Source organism: Pocillopora verrucosa, chromosome 14 (genome assembly GCF_036669915.1).
Source record: "Pocillopora verrucosa isolate sample1 chromosome 14, ASM3666991v2, whole genome shotgun sequence".
NCBI classification, from domain to species: Eukaryota; Metazoa; Cnidaria; class Anthozoa; order Scleractinia; family Pocilloporidae; genus Pocillopora; species Pocillopora verrucosa.
Window position 1 is genome coordinate 16,537,787 of NC_089325.1, and position 14,591 is coordinate 16,552,377.

A 14,591-nucleotide genomic window follows, 5' to 3' on the forward strand; every position below is an offset into this window, starting at 1 on the left:
AAACAACTGCTGGTTTACAATGTTTTCTTCACGGACGAGGGGAGTCATTAGTTAAATTGAAGTTCTACACAAGGGGGCTTATTGGCGAGGGGCGTAATAGGGAGGGGCATTTAGAGGCGAACGGGGCCTATCAAGGAGAGGGCTTATTAGAGAGGGGCCTGGTAGGGGGCCTAGTATGGAGGCTTGTCAGAAAAGGGTTAAAGACATTAAAGAACATTTTTCAAGGGAAACAGAACAGTGCATACTCTGGTTTAATACGTGAAGCTGTTGTTTAATGCGTAGTAAATGAAACTGTTTGATGCATAGTAAGTCAAACTGTTATGTGATACATAAGAAGTCAAACTGTTGTTTCATACAGTAATCTCTCTTTTTCTAAGGAGGAACTAGATCTTAAAATTGGTGAAGGCGTTCTGCTATTGTCAATATTCAGTTCCTGTAACGGACTTTTAACTTTGACTTTCGGTAACATATCTAGTAGGTCGTCATCATCGCTGAGTTTGTGTCTCAAAAAGAATGACTGGCGCGCCACTTCATATAGGTTTGTCGCCAAATGTTTGCTTGTGTGTTCCACCATTTGCGAAAACAGACTGTCCTCTTTCTGGAGCAAAAGGTAAGGTTCGTCAAACTCGACAAGTCTCCCCTCGTCAAGTACCTGCGATTAAAGTGAAAAACACAACAAAAGTAAGCAAAAAGTGAAAGTTTATTATGTGTGCTGGTCAATGAATATGTTAGGCGAATACCCTTAAAACTCCTGTATGCAAAGAGATGCAAAATTTTGAGCTTGAGAATTGAGTAGAGTAAGATGCTAGGTATTTGTCAACAGTGAGGAACAAAGAAAAAATCCGAGTACCCGGTGGGAATAAGAGCCAGACACCTTCCAATATAAGTTTTGAAATCAAACAGCAACGAGTTCATCTTATCTCAGCCAAAAAACAACGTTTATAAACATATGGCTAATTCGTTCTTCTTTCAAAGGGTCTGTAGCATGCGATACAGACAGCTGAGAAAGGAACAACTAGAGGCGAACAAGACAGGAAGTTAAAGGCTGGAGCGGCGAGGTCTCCGCCTGTCCGCCTCATAAAAACTTCAAACACGAAGAGAAGAGAGACGTTTAACTTCGAAACATAGCCAAAATGAGAGATGACATCAATCACAAGGACGTGCTGCCTATCCAAACACTGATCACGCAACTTCATACAGAGCATATTGTGCACTCAAACTTACCATTACTCTGTCAGAGTCCATGATGGTGTTAAGTCTGTGAGCAATAGTGAGCACTGTGCAGCTTTGGAACTTGCTGCGAATCGTTTCCTGAATCAAAGCGTCCGTGCTAATGAAAAATTTTTAAAAAAATTAGTTACGCAAATGAAACAAAGAGACGTTTGTGGTCTTTCATTCCAGGATTTATTGTTGGCATGTGCAATGAAGCAAAAGATTTATTTAAGGGGCTACAATAAACCCTGGTTGTCCAATTTTAAACCCTAAGAAAGAATTTCCACAGATAGTCATTTGCAATATACGCTATTCTTTGCTTTCTCAACCGTCAAGGGTTTCATTCTCTTAAAAGCCAGCACAACGCACTCCGCAGAATTCATTTGTTGTTATTATCATTATTTTTTTTTCCAATTAGTTTTTGGCACATTTGAAGTATGCATATACTGCAGCATTATGGAGCTAGTCGCAGTTTACACTGCTAGTGCAATAAACTAATCACGCAGCGAGAAATAAGTTATCTGAGCCGGAGTACGAAACGTTAGTCTGGTTTCTTCGTGCGTTCAGGATTGTCCCATAATTCCATTTAAAATAACAAAAATACATACGTGTGATCTACATTCGCTGTTGCTTCGTCAATGATAAGTATTTTGTTGTGCTTCAGGACCGCGCGCGCTAGACATACAAGTTGCCGCTGTCCAACGCTGAAATTCGAGCCTCCCTCCGTTAGTTTAGTGTTCAGACCATCAGGCAATTCAGTAACTGTTTCCTTGAGTTGCACCTGGAAAGGAGACATGCGACAACACAGACTTTTAGTTCACGCAACTGTTTCCTTTCACTAGAAATATAATTCTCAGATTTGTATTTTATTTCCATGCTTTTATTTTCAGTCTTTGTTTCCTTGCAAAATACCTCTTCTAAGGCATTCCAAACTTCTGTATCATTGTATTGATTAAAAGGATCCAAATTTTTCCGCAGACTTCCGCTAAATAGGATGGGGTCCTTGATAAAAGAAAAAAATATATTGACATAGGTAAGAAATATAACTTAATACAAGAAAAAGAAAGAAAAAACAGTCTAGTTCCGAGGCCACTGAAAAAAATATTCAAAAATTCACTTAAAATGTTACCATCAATCTTAGCAAACCATGAACACGTCCAAATGTCCGAAATTATTTTTTCGTGTAACCATTGACATTCGAAATTAGGAGATGTGAGCAAATTTCGTAGTCCCAAACTAACCAGTGCTACTGTGTACAGTTAAGTTTTCTCTCGATTAAGTCGTTCTTCTCGACACAGAGTAATTCCCAAAATATTTCTAAATTTCAAAGAAATTTCAAAGAAAAAAATCCAGACTGGTGGAAAGTGCCATCGAGTTTTTGAAGCGCAGTTGATTGGTTGAATTTGGTTATCAGTCATTATACACCCAAAATATTTTATCCTGAGGTACGTGGAGTACACTTCCTTGCCAATGTTGTTTACTTAGACGACCAAAAAAAGAGCTGCTTCACATTTGTAGGGATTTAAAATTAAACAAAGAAGGAGATGCTGCCATTCGTCCTCTCACATGTAAGCCAGGTGATTCTTTCACGAAATAGGCAACATTTCCCACATTTTCCCAGACTCTTATTTGAGCTAATCTCTGACTCGGAGCCGAATTTCACCTCCAATGACTTAGGATTGCGTTACCTGTGGAATTATAGATAGGCTGCTTCTCAAGTCACGTAATGAAACATCCGTGATGGGAACAGCGTCTATACGAACTGTGCCTTCTGGTTCAGCCATCCTGAATAACGCCGCCATTAATGATGATTTACCAGCTCCAGTTCTGCCCACAACACCGACCTCGGAGAACAAAATAAAACCAAACAAGAAAACAGACGTCACTTTGAAACACAATCTCACGTTCTTTTCGGCCCTTGGTTTCAAGTCAGAATGTTCCATTTTCACTCACACACCGTAGACTGTTTACCATAAACGCCTTGCCAAGTCTCTTTTCCGTCTTACTCTCCTATATGTAAGAACTTTAAGATAGAAACCCGGCGCAAAACAGAATACTATAAAAACGCTATGCAAAGGGCGATCCGTAGACGGCAAGTAAATCGTTTAAGCTGATGGTAGCGTCCCAGTTCAAAATACTCTTCCATTTGAATGCCTGCCCTTTTGGTTTCTGTTTTAAACTCTCCAGGGTTTTCAACCACAGAAATACGATAATCATTAAGGAGGGGCGGAAGATTGGAGGATGTTGCCTCCCCCCCCCTCCATCCTCTCTTAAAGGTCTCTGTCTCAAAACCTTAGAAAACAATCGACCCATGAGGATTTACAGCAGTCACACTGTGGCGTAAAAGGCGACTCAACTCAGATGAAAAAAAAACAATCATCCCGATCTCTCTACACGTTGACTTTTACGAGCAAGGTCAAGGCAGCCTTTTGGTAACACAGGAAATCACTTGTTTTCTCAAAACATTTCAAAGAAATATTGAGATCCGCTGATTGCCTAATAACCTCGCGCTAAGTAAGACTTCATTTACTTAAGTGAGTTAAAGTGTTAGTCTTGTGCATGGTGATTGCTGTATTCTTACCTACATGATCAGCGCCATATTTCAAACAACAGGCAGGGTTTTCCATAGATATGAGACAAATATAAAAATGTGAAACGCCTGCCTCCCACAGTGTACTGATGAGTTGCGCGAACACTCTCCTAAACGACTGGCGACGAGAATGAACACGAGTGGAAACAAAGAGACGAATTTCCATTTCGCCTTGAAGCGCTAATTTTTTTCCCTCACTCACTAAGAGACTTCTGGGCACGAAGCAGTTGAAAAAATATTTGGAAACAAACGTACCTTTTCTTGCGCCCGTATGCACAAGTTTAATTTCTTTAAGACTTGAGGCATTGTGTGATGATGTCTGTAGTAAAAGCTCTCAAATGTAATTATCCCATACTGAGGCCAACTGCCTGGTACTGAAACAGTTTTGTCGTGGGATTGGGTTTCCTGTTCCAACTTTGAGTACTCTATAACACGCTCCACTGAAGTCATCTGAAGGACAATAGGAAAAAGCGTCAGACTTGTAAGACAACAAATGAATTCCATTTCAAGGTATCCGGATAAATTACAACCGGTAGAGAGGCTCTTTCTTTGGCAATACGGGGTACTAAAGTTGGAATTCGTGACAAGCCTCTTTGTGCTATCGACAGGCGAACCAAAGTTATTCCTTTTTTTTTCCCCTCCTTCTCACAGGACGAATGACACTTGTCACATAAAAACGAGTTCTCTACGGATCAGCGGTAGAGCATCCTTGTATGAAGTTGGAAACTTTGAAGATGGGGACTCACAACTGTACAATTTCTTACACTCATGCGTTATCAAAATAACGTAATTAAAAGAGAAGGGTGCCCCATCAACCACATCATTTTTATCTCCACCATTCAAAAGGACTAGCTAGTTAGAAGCTAACTACCTACTGCGATTTGTTATCAAAATGTGTAACATGTCTTTTCGTTTAAAATTTCAATACCCAGTAGAGGACTAGTCACTCTCTATCACCTGGGGCGGTGGAAGATTTTGGGGGGCATCAGGTAGTATTGAGAGTAAGGGGAAGGGGGGAATCATTCGTCACCAAAAGAGAATAAAGGGGGGGGGTTTAGAAAACTGACTGCAGATTCACTGCCTAAGAGGGGGGGGGGGGAATAAGAATTTTACAGATCCTTGTGGGAGGATCAGGTAAATTTTATTGTGACACAAATAAAATTCTCCGACCCCCCCCCAGGCGATGAATAACTACCGGTGACTGTTCCCTTAGGGGAACCAATCTCATCTGTACCTCGTATGGCAGAGAAAACAACATAGGATTTCTGGAGCATACGTCTCCTGAAAAAGACACTAGTTAAAAATGATAAAATTGTGCCACATACGAGATTTTCCACTTCAGCACTCTGTCGCACACACCATTGAAACCCTCCTGTTAACATCTTGGCATAAGTCAGGGTTAGGCCGACTATTCCTGCAGACATACCTAGGAAAGAATATTGAAATGCTGGAACTGCAATTCAGGAACACATTTCCACAAGAACACGCCAGAGATGTAGAGATATATGAGCATAAACTTTGTGATTTACACGGGAATCAATGCAGCTCTAAGTGAAACCGTAAAAAAGTAACTTTTGAAATGAAAAGTAGAAACTTAAAGGTACCAGCCATTTTTTCACCTGTTTTCCCATCAAACTCCAAATAAATCACAGTAACAAGAAAGGCGTCAACCAATAGCGAGACACTAGTGAATTACGTTGACCTATAGAAGCCTTCAAAGGATTCGGATGCTTCTAACTTAACATCGTAAGATGTTTGCAGGGAAATACAAGGGTAACAATGTATCAAGGTATAAAAAAGGTTTGGTTCAGAACTGCTCGCCAGACTTGGACGGTGTTTCAGATTGGTGAAAAAAATTTAATAAAGGGTTCGTTCAACCTGTTTCACGCGTGCTATTAAAAGGTAACGGCGCCAGCTTATTTCAATGTTGAATTGAGGAAGATTAAGAGTTTGTCTAAAACCCCAAACAACAAACAAAACGTTTCGCCAAGGGAAAAAAGGAAATTTCCAATATTCACAGGACCAACGGCGAAGCTATGTAGTGACTGGAGAACCAGAGAATCTCCACCTCCAACAGAAAATTCACTTACGAATTCCACCTTCAGCCAGAAAAAGTGGACTAAATGCTGCTGAGGCAATAAACACTGTGCATATGAAGTCGAGCCTGGCTCCAAGCCACCGCGATCCAGTCATGAACAGGAACCAAGCAGCCGTATGGTTATCTTGGTAAACATCATATTGATTCTTGAATCGATTTTCTGCTCTGTAAGCTCGGATGGTGGTCAGGCCTTGAAGACTGGTGGATATGTGGGAATAAAATGGACTCCGGTCTAAAGAGGAAACAGAAATCGAAATGCAATTCATTAAAATGGAACATCGTAGTAGATAACATTCGTTTGTCACAAGCGTGGAGCAATTCAAACAACTGCACCTCAACACTTGATCGAACGCCGAACCTCGCGGTGCAGTGCTCTACCTCAGAGATACAGAAAACTCTTTGATGAGATAGACCAGGTTTATCTGTGTCACAATATCGTCCGTACGTTCCCCCTCCTCCCACCCCCGCACCGCAACCCCTTGAAAAAAAATGGCGATTCCCAGTAATCCAAAGATACCCTTACCCTGTTCCCTGTAATTCTATTTTTATATGGCGCAACGGGTATGAAAGTAATCTTTAAAACAATTGGTTCACTCATTATCTGGAACTTAAGGTTTCTCCGTACCTAACCTCTACGGGAGAACTCTTTCCTTGATCTTCTACAATTTCGTTTCGATACTTTCCTATCATTGTCAAACGTTATTTTCAAATATCGTGAACATTCAGCCCCTCTCTATATACATTGGCTTTGCGCGAAAGAAGACAAGTCGCAACTTACTCATTGCTTCGATACGTTTAACTTCCCTGGCGGTCTTTAAGTAGTAGTGACGTATGAACAGAAACAGAAGCACGATGGGTATAGCTGCTGCCAGCAAGTATGGCACAAACACCACATTCAGCATGAGGACTGCAAATGCCTGCAGCATCAGCTATGTGGTGAATATAAAATAAGGTGTAAATGAGTCACGCAATTAAAGAATTTGAAGAGTTGTCATCGGGGCTATCAAATATCCCAAATCATCCCCTGGTTGGTGAGATCACCCGCCTAGACAGGTGTCCAGAATTCTGCCATACTTTTTTAATAGAAGAATAAACCGACAAACACAACTTAGTCTAGGTATTGAAGAGGTTAAGTGAAATTCATTACCGCGTTTTTGGAGGGGTGGATCCGTTGAAAACTGTGGGTAGTTTCAAGAAAGCCTTTTGACAAAAATTTACCACGGAAAATAACACGTAAACGCACCTGACGGCACCTACCCGAGAGTAATCATAAAATGTGTAAGGTAGAAGATCATCCATCTGACCAATGTCTTTTGAAAACCTGTTTAACACTTGTCCTGAAACGAAAAGGAAATCAATTTATAACTTAATAGGCCCCCCTTCAAACCAGCTTGCAACTGAACTCGGCCAGCCTGGTCAGATTTTGCCAATAAATAAATAAATAAATAAATAAATAAATAAATAAAAAGAAAAAGGATACAAAAACAAAACTTCTGTTCAAAATAACTTATTGTATCATAACGGTTTTCGTCCGAGTGTTGTACGGCCAATCAGAGGAAGGAAAAATATCACAAGGAGCCGATAACAACTTTGACTTACAACGAGCAACCAGCCTGACATGTTTCAAAAACCACTGCCGAGATCTTACGCCGTCGATTTCAAATTGTAACAGAGTGCAAAAACCCCTTTGATAATAAATCAAACTAGTGGTATCTATATAACAATTTAGACTGATTTTCCTTTCCTATCGAAGACTACGCACTTTGCTTCGTTTTAGGGCAGAGGCTTTGGGCATCTTGGAAAATTTTCTTCGTTCCGTTTTCCTTCTGAGGTTACTAGCCTGACCAATCAAAGAGCGCAGTGAAGCAAGACCAATGAAATTATAAACTACACTGACGAACTAGGAGTAGTTTACTATGACATCAGGACTACACTTTTATGCACTTGATTGGCAACGACTTTTTTCAAGTGTCCATACTGCTATCTTGTTGGCATAAGATATGGTACTTTAACAAAAGCCATTTCCATTTCAAGCATTAAATAACCAGAATGACTGAAAAGAAAGTACAAACATTATTTATCATCCAGCATTTCAAAAAACACTTACCAACAGGATTTGTATCAAAAAAATATATTGTCGCGCCAAGAAGCTTCCTGAACATGTTATTATGAAGGTTCTGCGATGCAGACACAGCAATAAAGAGGAAGGCGCCTGCACTTGCATATGCTAGAATGAATGTACCAACCACGAGGCCAGCATATATAGAAATGTTCTGTTTCCTGAATTTATCAAGGTCCTCCGCCTGAATTGTTGAATTGCTTGGAAGAATTTCGGCTTCGAAGGCGCGTCTTTCCTCTTCATCCGCCCTGAAATTTGACATGTACCAACACAGAGTCAAACGAGAAGATCTTCTTTTGATTAAATATTGCGATCTTCCTCAAGAAGCTAATTTTGAAGATAACCATATAGTGACTTCTACTGGTCACTAACTCTCGCCGACAAGAGTATATATTAGGACAAGCCTACCCCAAAGTAGCACACCATACGATTGACTATTCATGCTGGTTTCAAACCGTCTCTATAAGTAAAGTACATGTAATAACGAAGCGTAATGGTCGAACTCAACTCTCAACATGTTCATAGAGAAGTTTTGAATCGAGTGTTAAAAGACCAAAAACAAAGTAATCCCAGCAACCAATCACAACAAAGGTTTACATTATCATCAGCCAATGAGAGCTTAAAGCGAAAACAAGCACACTGCTTGAAGCGCGGGAAAGCTCGATTGGACCTAATCGCCATTTTTTAACAGTTTTTAATCTGATTGGTCGAGAAGACGGAACGAGTTTTCTGGACCAATCACAGAGCAAAGTTAAGTAAAACGAAAGCAATCCCAGATTGATTTCAACACTCAATTGAAAATTGCTCTGAATGTCCGGCACAACAAGTTTTTTTTACTGAACATTCAGGAAACGTCATCACGTATAACAACTTAGATGCTATTGAATTTATTTAGTTCAACACTTCATTCGGTCTTTTTGATAATTTTTTGATGGAATGAAATGCGCGGTCTATAAGAAAACGGTAAAACCAACGTGACTGTGGTCAACACCCGTCTCATGACGTTACGACAATTTGGGACAGACCAATAACTTTCTGAATATTTGTACGTAATAAAAGAATTTCAAATAAAAACAGGACCTTACCAATGAGCGAGCCACCATTCTGAAAGCATGACTACTGCCTAAAAGTTGAAAAAAGATTGTTATCAATTGTCCTAAGGAATGGGTATGAATATGTTCAACTATTCCTCCACGGGAAAGAAGAAACCTCCAAAACTTTCCTCGCACCGCGCCTAACGTGTGGCTTCGTCGCTCAGTTGGTAGTATCTGGTAGTCACGGATTCGAACCTCATTGAAGCCTGACTTCGAAGCTCGTCTGCTGTTTACAGACTTTATAACAGAAAAGGTTTTTCGATACTTTTAAAAACAGCATGAAGGGGTACGTCTTGAAGAGTCAAAATAAAGACACCATATGACTATGTGGGAAATCCTTCACTTACTAAGTCTATTCAGTGGAATTTGCTAAATAATCACCTCATCCCTCAATTTTGCAAATAATGGGCTACGTCATTATCCAACAAGTTAACCTCAGGTCCTGCCCAACTCAATTGACAAGAAATATTAAGGCTTATATCTAAGACGTAATTAGTCTATCTACCTGAGTGCAAATGACAAGTAGCACGAGGATCAGTCCCTTGAGAAATCCAGCTCCCGCCCTCCAGTAATCAAAGTACACTTTCCAAGTCACTGTCCCAGTATGGCGATCTTCTTTTACTGCGGCTTTTGTTTCAGATGAATTCTGTTAACAAAAACAGTAACAAATTATTGTTAACTATTTGTTTTGCATCAGACCTTTGATCTGTTAGTGGTACATTGGCGCGCTATCATTTGAATCAAGGGGTCCAAGTTAAAACTCTGGGTGGGTCATCTGTTAGTGGTACACTGGCGCGCTATCATTTGAACCAAGGGGTTCAAGTTAAAACTCAGGGTGGGTCACTGTTTTGTGTTCTTTGGAAAGACATCTAACATAACTTATAACTATACCTACTAATGGTAGGAGGGACAGTGGCTTAATGGTCAATGCGCTGGACTCTTGGATAAGTCTGGGTTTAAGACCTGGCGGGTCAATGTGTTATGTTCTTCAGTAAAACATGTCATCACTTATTGCAGTGCCTCTCTTCGACCCAGGAGTACAAATGAGTACTGGTAAATTGCCGGGGAAGCCCGATAAAAATCTGGCGAGTATCTTTGCAATGGACTGGCATTCACTGAGGAGTAGTAACACATGTACTCCTTGTCGCTTCATGCGATGGAAACTGGGATAAACTTTGGCTAGACAGGCCACTTGGCTCGAGTACAGACTTTGCTTAACAACCTTTACCTATACCTGCTGATGTTTAGGTTAAATCTTCCAGTTGTATATAAGTATATTACTTTTCTTGTGTTCATTGCGTGACAAAATAGTGCAGTAAAGCAATTTTCTACTCTTTCTCACATGTGAATTATCAAAAGAGGTTGACAAAGAATAATGAAATTTCTTACCTTGGCTTTTACAGCATTTGCTTGAGTGGTGTTACCCCCTTCTTTTTCCTTTACTTCAATATCATCAGCCTCAATCGCACTGTCATCATCAGACTCAGGTAAGGAGACAAGAGACTGTACATCAAGACCAGAATTGGCCAAGTCTGAATAAGTACCTTGACCTATGCAACAGCCCTGAAAACAAACAAGTTTAAAAGAAATAAATAAAAAGCAACAGCAAATTTTTCTAACCGTCAGGACAACGATATAACCAGAAATGTACCCAGAGGCATTTGATAGGAAAATGAAATGGCAGGATAACATGGTTTTGCCAAAAGAGAAGATGAAAAACTGAAAAGTATTAAATTTGAACAATATGGCGAATTCAGTGAATATGAAACATTTTTTCCAACTATCACTTTCAAAGTAAAGAGCTTGACAGAAATGCACTAATAATATCATGGCAAGTAGCTAAACCCCTTTGCAATATTTGTTGTTGAATTCAACATTTTTGTTGTTGGGTGTTCATTGTCTTACAGGGTGAAAACAACAACTCTGACATCTACTGAAAGAAGTACATTTTTTTTTTCGAGACAAATGTTTTGAGATCAGTTAAATTCTAAATGAAATCTATTCTTCTGATGGAACTTAAAAGAAAAAAATGAAGATATCCAGAGAAATGCTAAATACGCATTTTTAAAAATCCTAGTCTGGCCTGCCAGTTCTGACAGGTGCTAAGCACTTATTCACAACCACACTTTGAAATTAAAATTTTTTTGCAATACAGACCTCTTGCAAACATAATATTGAAGTACCATCTTTTAAGTATTGTAGCTGGTGAGTTACCAGTACACAGATTTTATCCTTTAGCAAACCACTGATGCACCTGTAAAAAGAACAGGTCATTACCTTAGTTAGCTTGTTTATTGCCAGTTCTTTTCACAAAGAAATGAATAAGAAATTCAGTTGAATAAATAAAATTCTACAATAAAAATACTCTGTTAAGACTAGGTTTTTGCTAAGATGGAGTAAACAGACTTTGTAATCAGATGCTGAAAAGTAACAAAATTTGCAAAAATCAAACCAACAGAATCACAAGCATTTTACCTATGCTGGCCATTACTCTGTTTTTATTACTATTATTATTATTATTATTATTATTATTATTATTATTCATTATTATCTATTGAAAAATAGACTTCTTGTCTTAGAAAAGCTTTGAGCTCAAGACTTTCCTTGTTAATTCAAACTTTGATTAATTAAAAGTTTAACTCTGACATCATCCTTATTGAACACCAGCCTTTAAGTCCCTATACCTATCAAACAGTTCTCTGCCAACGTGTGTGTCTACAGCACTCAAAGGATCATCAAGGAGGTAGATATCTGCATCATGATAAACAGCCCTGCATTGAAAAAGTATAAAGAAATTGTTATTCACTCTCACATCTTTTTGTTCCTGAGTCTATGTAGGTGGAGATATTTATGGCTATTACCAATAATAAAATATAGTATTCTAAGTGCAAAGTAATCCCCTCATAGTGTACTAATAATTCATGGTAAGTAGATATTTCAAAATATATTTAGTTATTTTTTAGGTTGCTGAAAATTGTCCATGTCTGGAATGATACCTGTTGGCCGCAGTGCTCCAACATAAAAGAAGGAAAGATAAACTGGCAGAGAATGTGATGGTTGAGGAAGAGAAGATTCTCATGGACTGCAGATAATATACTTAAAAATTTAGGGTAAACTTTTCAAGATGTAAATAGGGTGACAAAATCCTTCAATAACTTGTAACAATCTGTGCTAAGATGAAGTTTGCAATAATTTGCATAACAATAATAAAGAATTAATCCTTTGACCCCTAAGAGTGACTAACATCTAATTTCTCCTAATAATATCACCCTGAATCACTCATCAAGTTCATGAGAATATAGGAAATGATTACCAAATAAGGAAACTCTTGATTATTAATTGAAAGAAATTCTCCTGGTCAGCACCAAGGGAAATGTTTTTGGAACAGTATAGAGAATTTGCATACTCATGTTGGGGTGTACAGGGTTAACACAACAAATTAATAATAAAAGCAATCCTATTCACCTTGCTAAACTAATGCGAGCCTTCTGTCCACCACTAAGCACCAAACCCCTTTCGCCAACAATGGTTGAATTACCTTTAGGGAAAAGTTCCAAGTCCTGTAGTAACAAATTCAAAAAATTATGTTAGCAATTTTTAGACTTCAGCTGAACCCTGCAAACTCTCACTTGGTTAACTCAAACCCAAGGACAACTCGAACAAGCTCTGATTTTCCTTAACCCATTTTTTCAGTTGTCTACTATCAGCTAAATCAAACACCCATTAAGTAAACTGACAAACGCTTATTTTGTCTCCCTTAGGAATTCAAGTTATCTGGGATTTACTGTACTTACATGCAGCAAGTACAATTTACAATCAAATTCAGTTGATCCATTGGCAGATAATAAAGTTTATAAGAGGTTGAAGAAACCTTAAAACATCTAAGGTTAAACAAAACAGCTTCCCCTCCTTTGCACAATAAAAGAAAAATTACATATAATTTCAAGGTCTAGTTTAATTCATGTTCTCCATGAACTACTGTAAGATCAAGACCTTAAAAAATAATTTCCTGACCTGAGAAATAAAATTGTAAAATTCCATGAATTCAGAAACATTTGAAGACCCATAAAGACCCTGAATCATTTAAGGCTTGCACTCTGATTCAACTCAAAGTGAGAGCCAAAACTGATTAGTGCCATTACGAAAGCAATTTGTTACTACCTTTTTTAGAGCACAACACTCAATAACTTGTTGGTACCGATCCTCATCAAAATCCTGGCCAAACAGAATGTTTTCTTTCACTGTTGCATTGAATATCCAGGCCTGCTGAGAGGCATAGCCCACTCTTCCATGAACCTTTTTGATGCCTTCAGAAACTGCCAATTCACCAAGGATAGTCATCAAAAGTGAAGACTGAAGGAACCACAATGACACCAAAATAAAACCAAAATGACACATGTATTAGCAAATTGTGTAGCGAAAAAAAAAGCTCAAATGAAGTTCTGTTTGGTCGGGTACAAATCATGTACAATAGGCTGCAAGATCACTTCCATTTGCTAAGTTTTACTAAGTACATAAATTATGCAAAAAATGTTAGTCACCTTTCCAGCACCCACAGGCCCAACAACAATATGAAGCTCTCCCTGCAAAAAAAAAAAGATGTCATCTAAATACATTTTATTTTTATCCCTAAAGCACACCTAAATTTTCTGGTATCAGAGCATGACAAATGACATGACAATATGCTGCCTCATTTTATTAAAAGAAAAAATTATCCCTTTACCTAAACCATTTATTGCAAAAAAGCAAAACTTTACTAACAATGACCCGTACAGCCTCACACATCTTTTTATTGAAAAACACCATAACAATACAATTCATGTCAGAAGCTTGTTTGCAATGGCTCAAACAGGTTCAAAAAAGGCCAAAAGACCCTATATACAGCACTGCTAGATGCACACTCAAGAAGAAGGGAAGAAAGAAAAAGAATGGACTCTACAGGGTAAATTATTGGCTCTTGCTCAAGTTTTATGGACCTCCCTAGGATCCTTTCGTGCTTCATGACCTAAAATCAATCCTTTTGTCTTTGGACCCTGCTACTAATTGGCCATTTTACAGTTATGTACTTAATTGTCAAGCCTTTGATTTGGAGTGAGGCTGAAGGTGACCTTGTTGTGATAGTGACCAGTATCTAGTTAGCATGATAACAAAGTAATTAACATTTGAAAAACAGCAATGCTGGTATCATAACAAGGTCACCCTTAGCCTCACTCCTGTTCAAAGGCTTGGCAACCAAGCAAGTAACTGTAAAATGGACTATTCAATAAATAGCAAATAATTCCCTCCCTTACCATATTGTGGTGATGTGCTCATACATGTAATGCTACAAGACAGTGAAGTTGATTACCTACCTGTTTCACCTCTAAAGAAATGTCCTTCAGTGTGGGGTTTAAAGACTGAAAAGAAAGATAATTATACTTAATACATTTACATCATTTGTGAGATCCCTGCTGATACAAATACATTTTTTATAATCAT

At 38.6% G+C, this 14,591-nt stretch overlaps 1 protein-coding gene across 1 annotated transcript in view; it reads right to left on the reverse strand.

Annotated features, from left to right (window-relative positions):
- Positions 1-251: 251 nt before the first annotated feature.
- LOC131772572 (ATP-binding cassette sub-family C member 4) overlaps positions 252-14,591 on the reverse strand; it is a 21,476-nt gene continuing 7,136 nt past the window's right edge. Inside the window, 20 exon segments of the mRNA XM_059088510.2 lie at positions 252-652; positions 1,225-1,330; positions 1,821-1,993; positions 2,125-2,214; positions 2,901-3,056; positions 4,058-4,252; positions 5,128-5,228; positions 5,893-6,132; positions 6,679-6,829; positions 7,158-7,237; positions 8,008-8,267; positions 9,105-9,142; positions 9,619-9,759; positions 10,503-10,676; positions 11,271-11,367; positions 11,798-11,884; positions 12,579-12,673; positions 13,275-13,466; positions 13,655-13,696; positions 14,465-14,509. Of these exon segments, the coding sequence (XP_058944493.2) occupies positions 338-652; positions 1,225-1,330; positions 1,821-1,993; positions 2,125-2,214; positions 2,901-3,056; positions 4,058-4,252; positions 5,128-5,228; positions 5,893-6,132; positions 6,679-6,829; positions 7,158-7,237; positions 8,008-8,267; positions 9,105-9,142; positions 9,619-9,759; positions 10,503-10,676; positions 11,271-11,367; positions 11,798-11,884; positions 12,579-12,673; positions 13,275-13,466; positions 13,655-13,696; positions 14,465-14,509 (2,778 nt within the window). The 3' untranslated portion in view covers positions 252-337.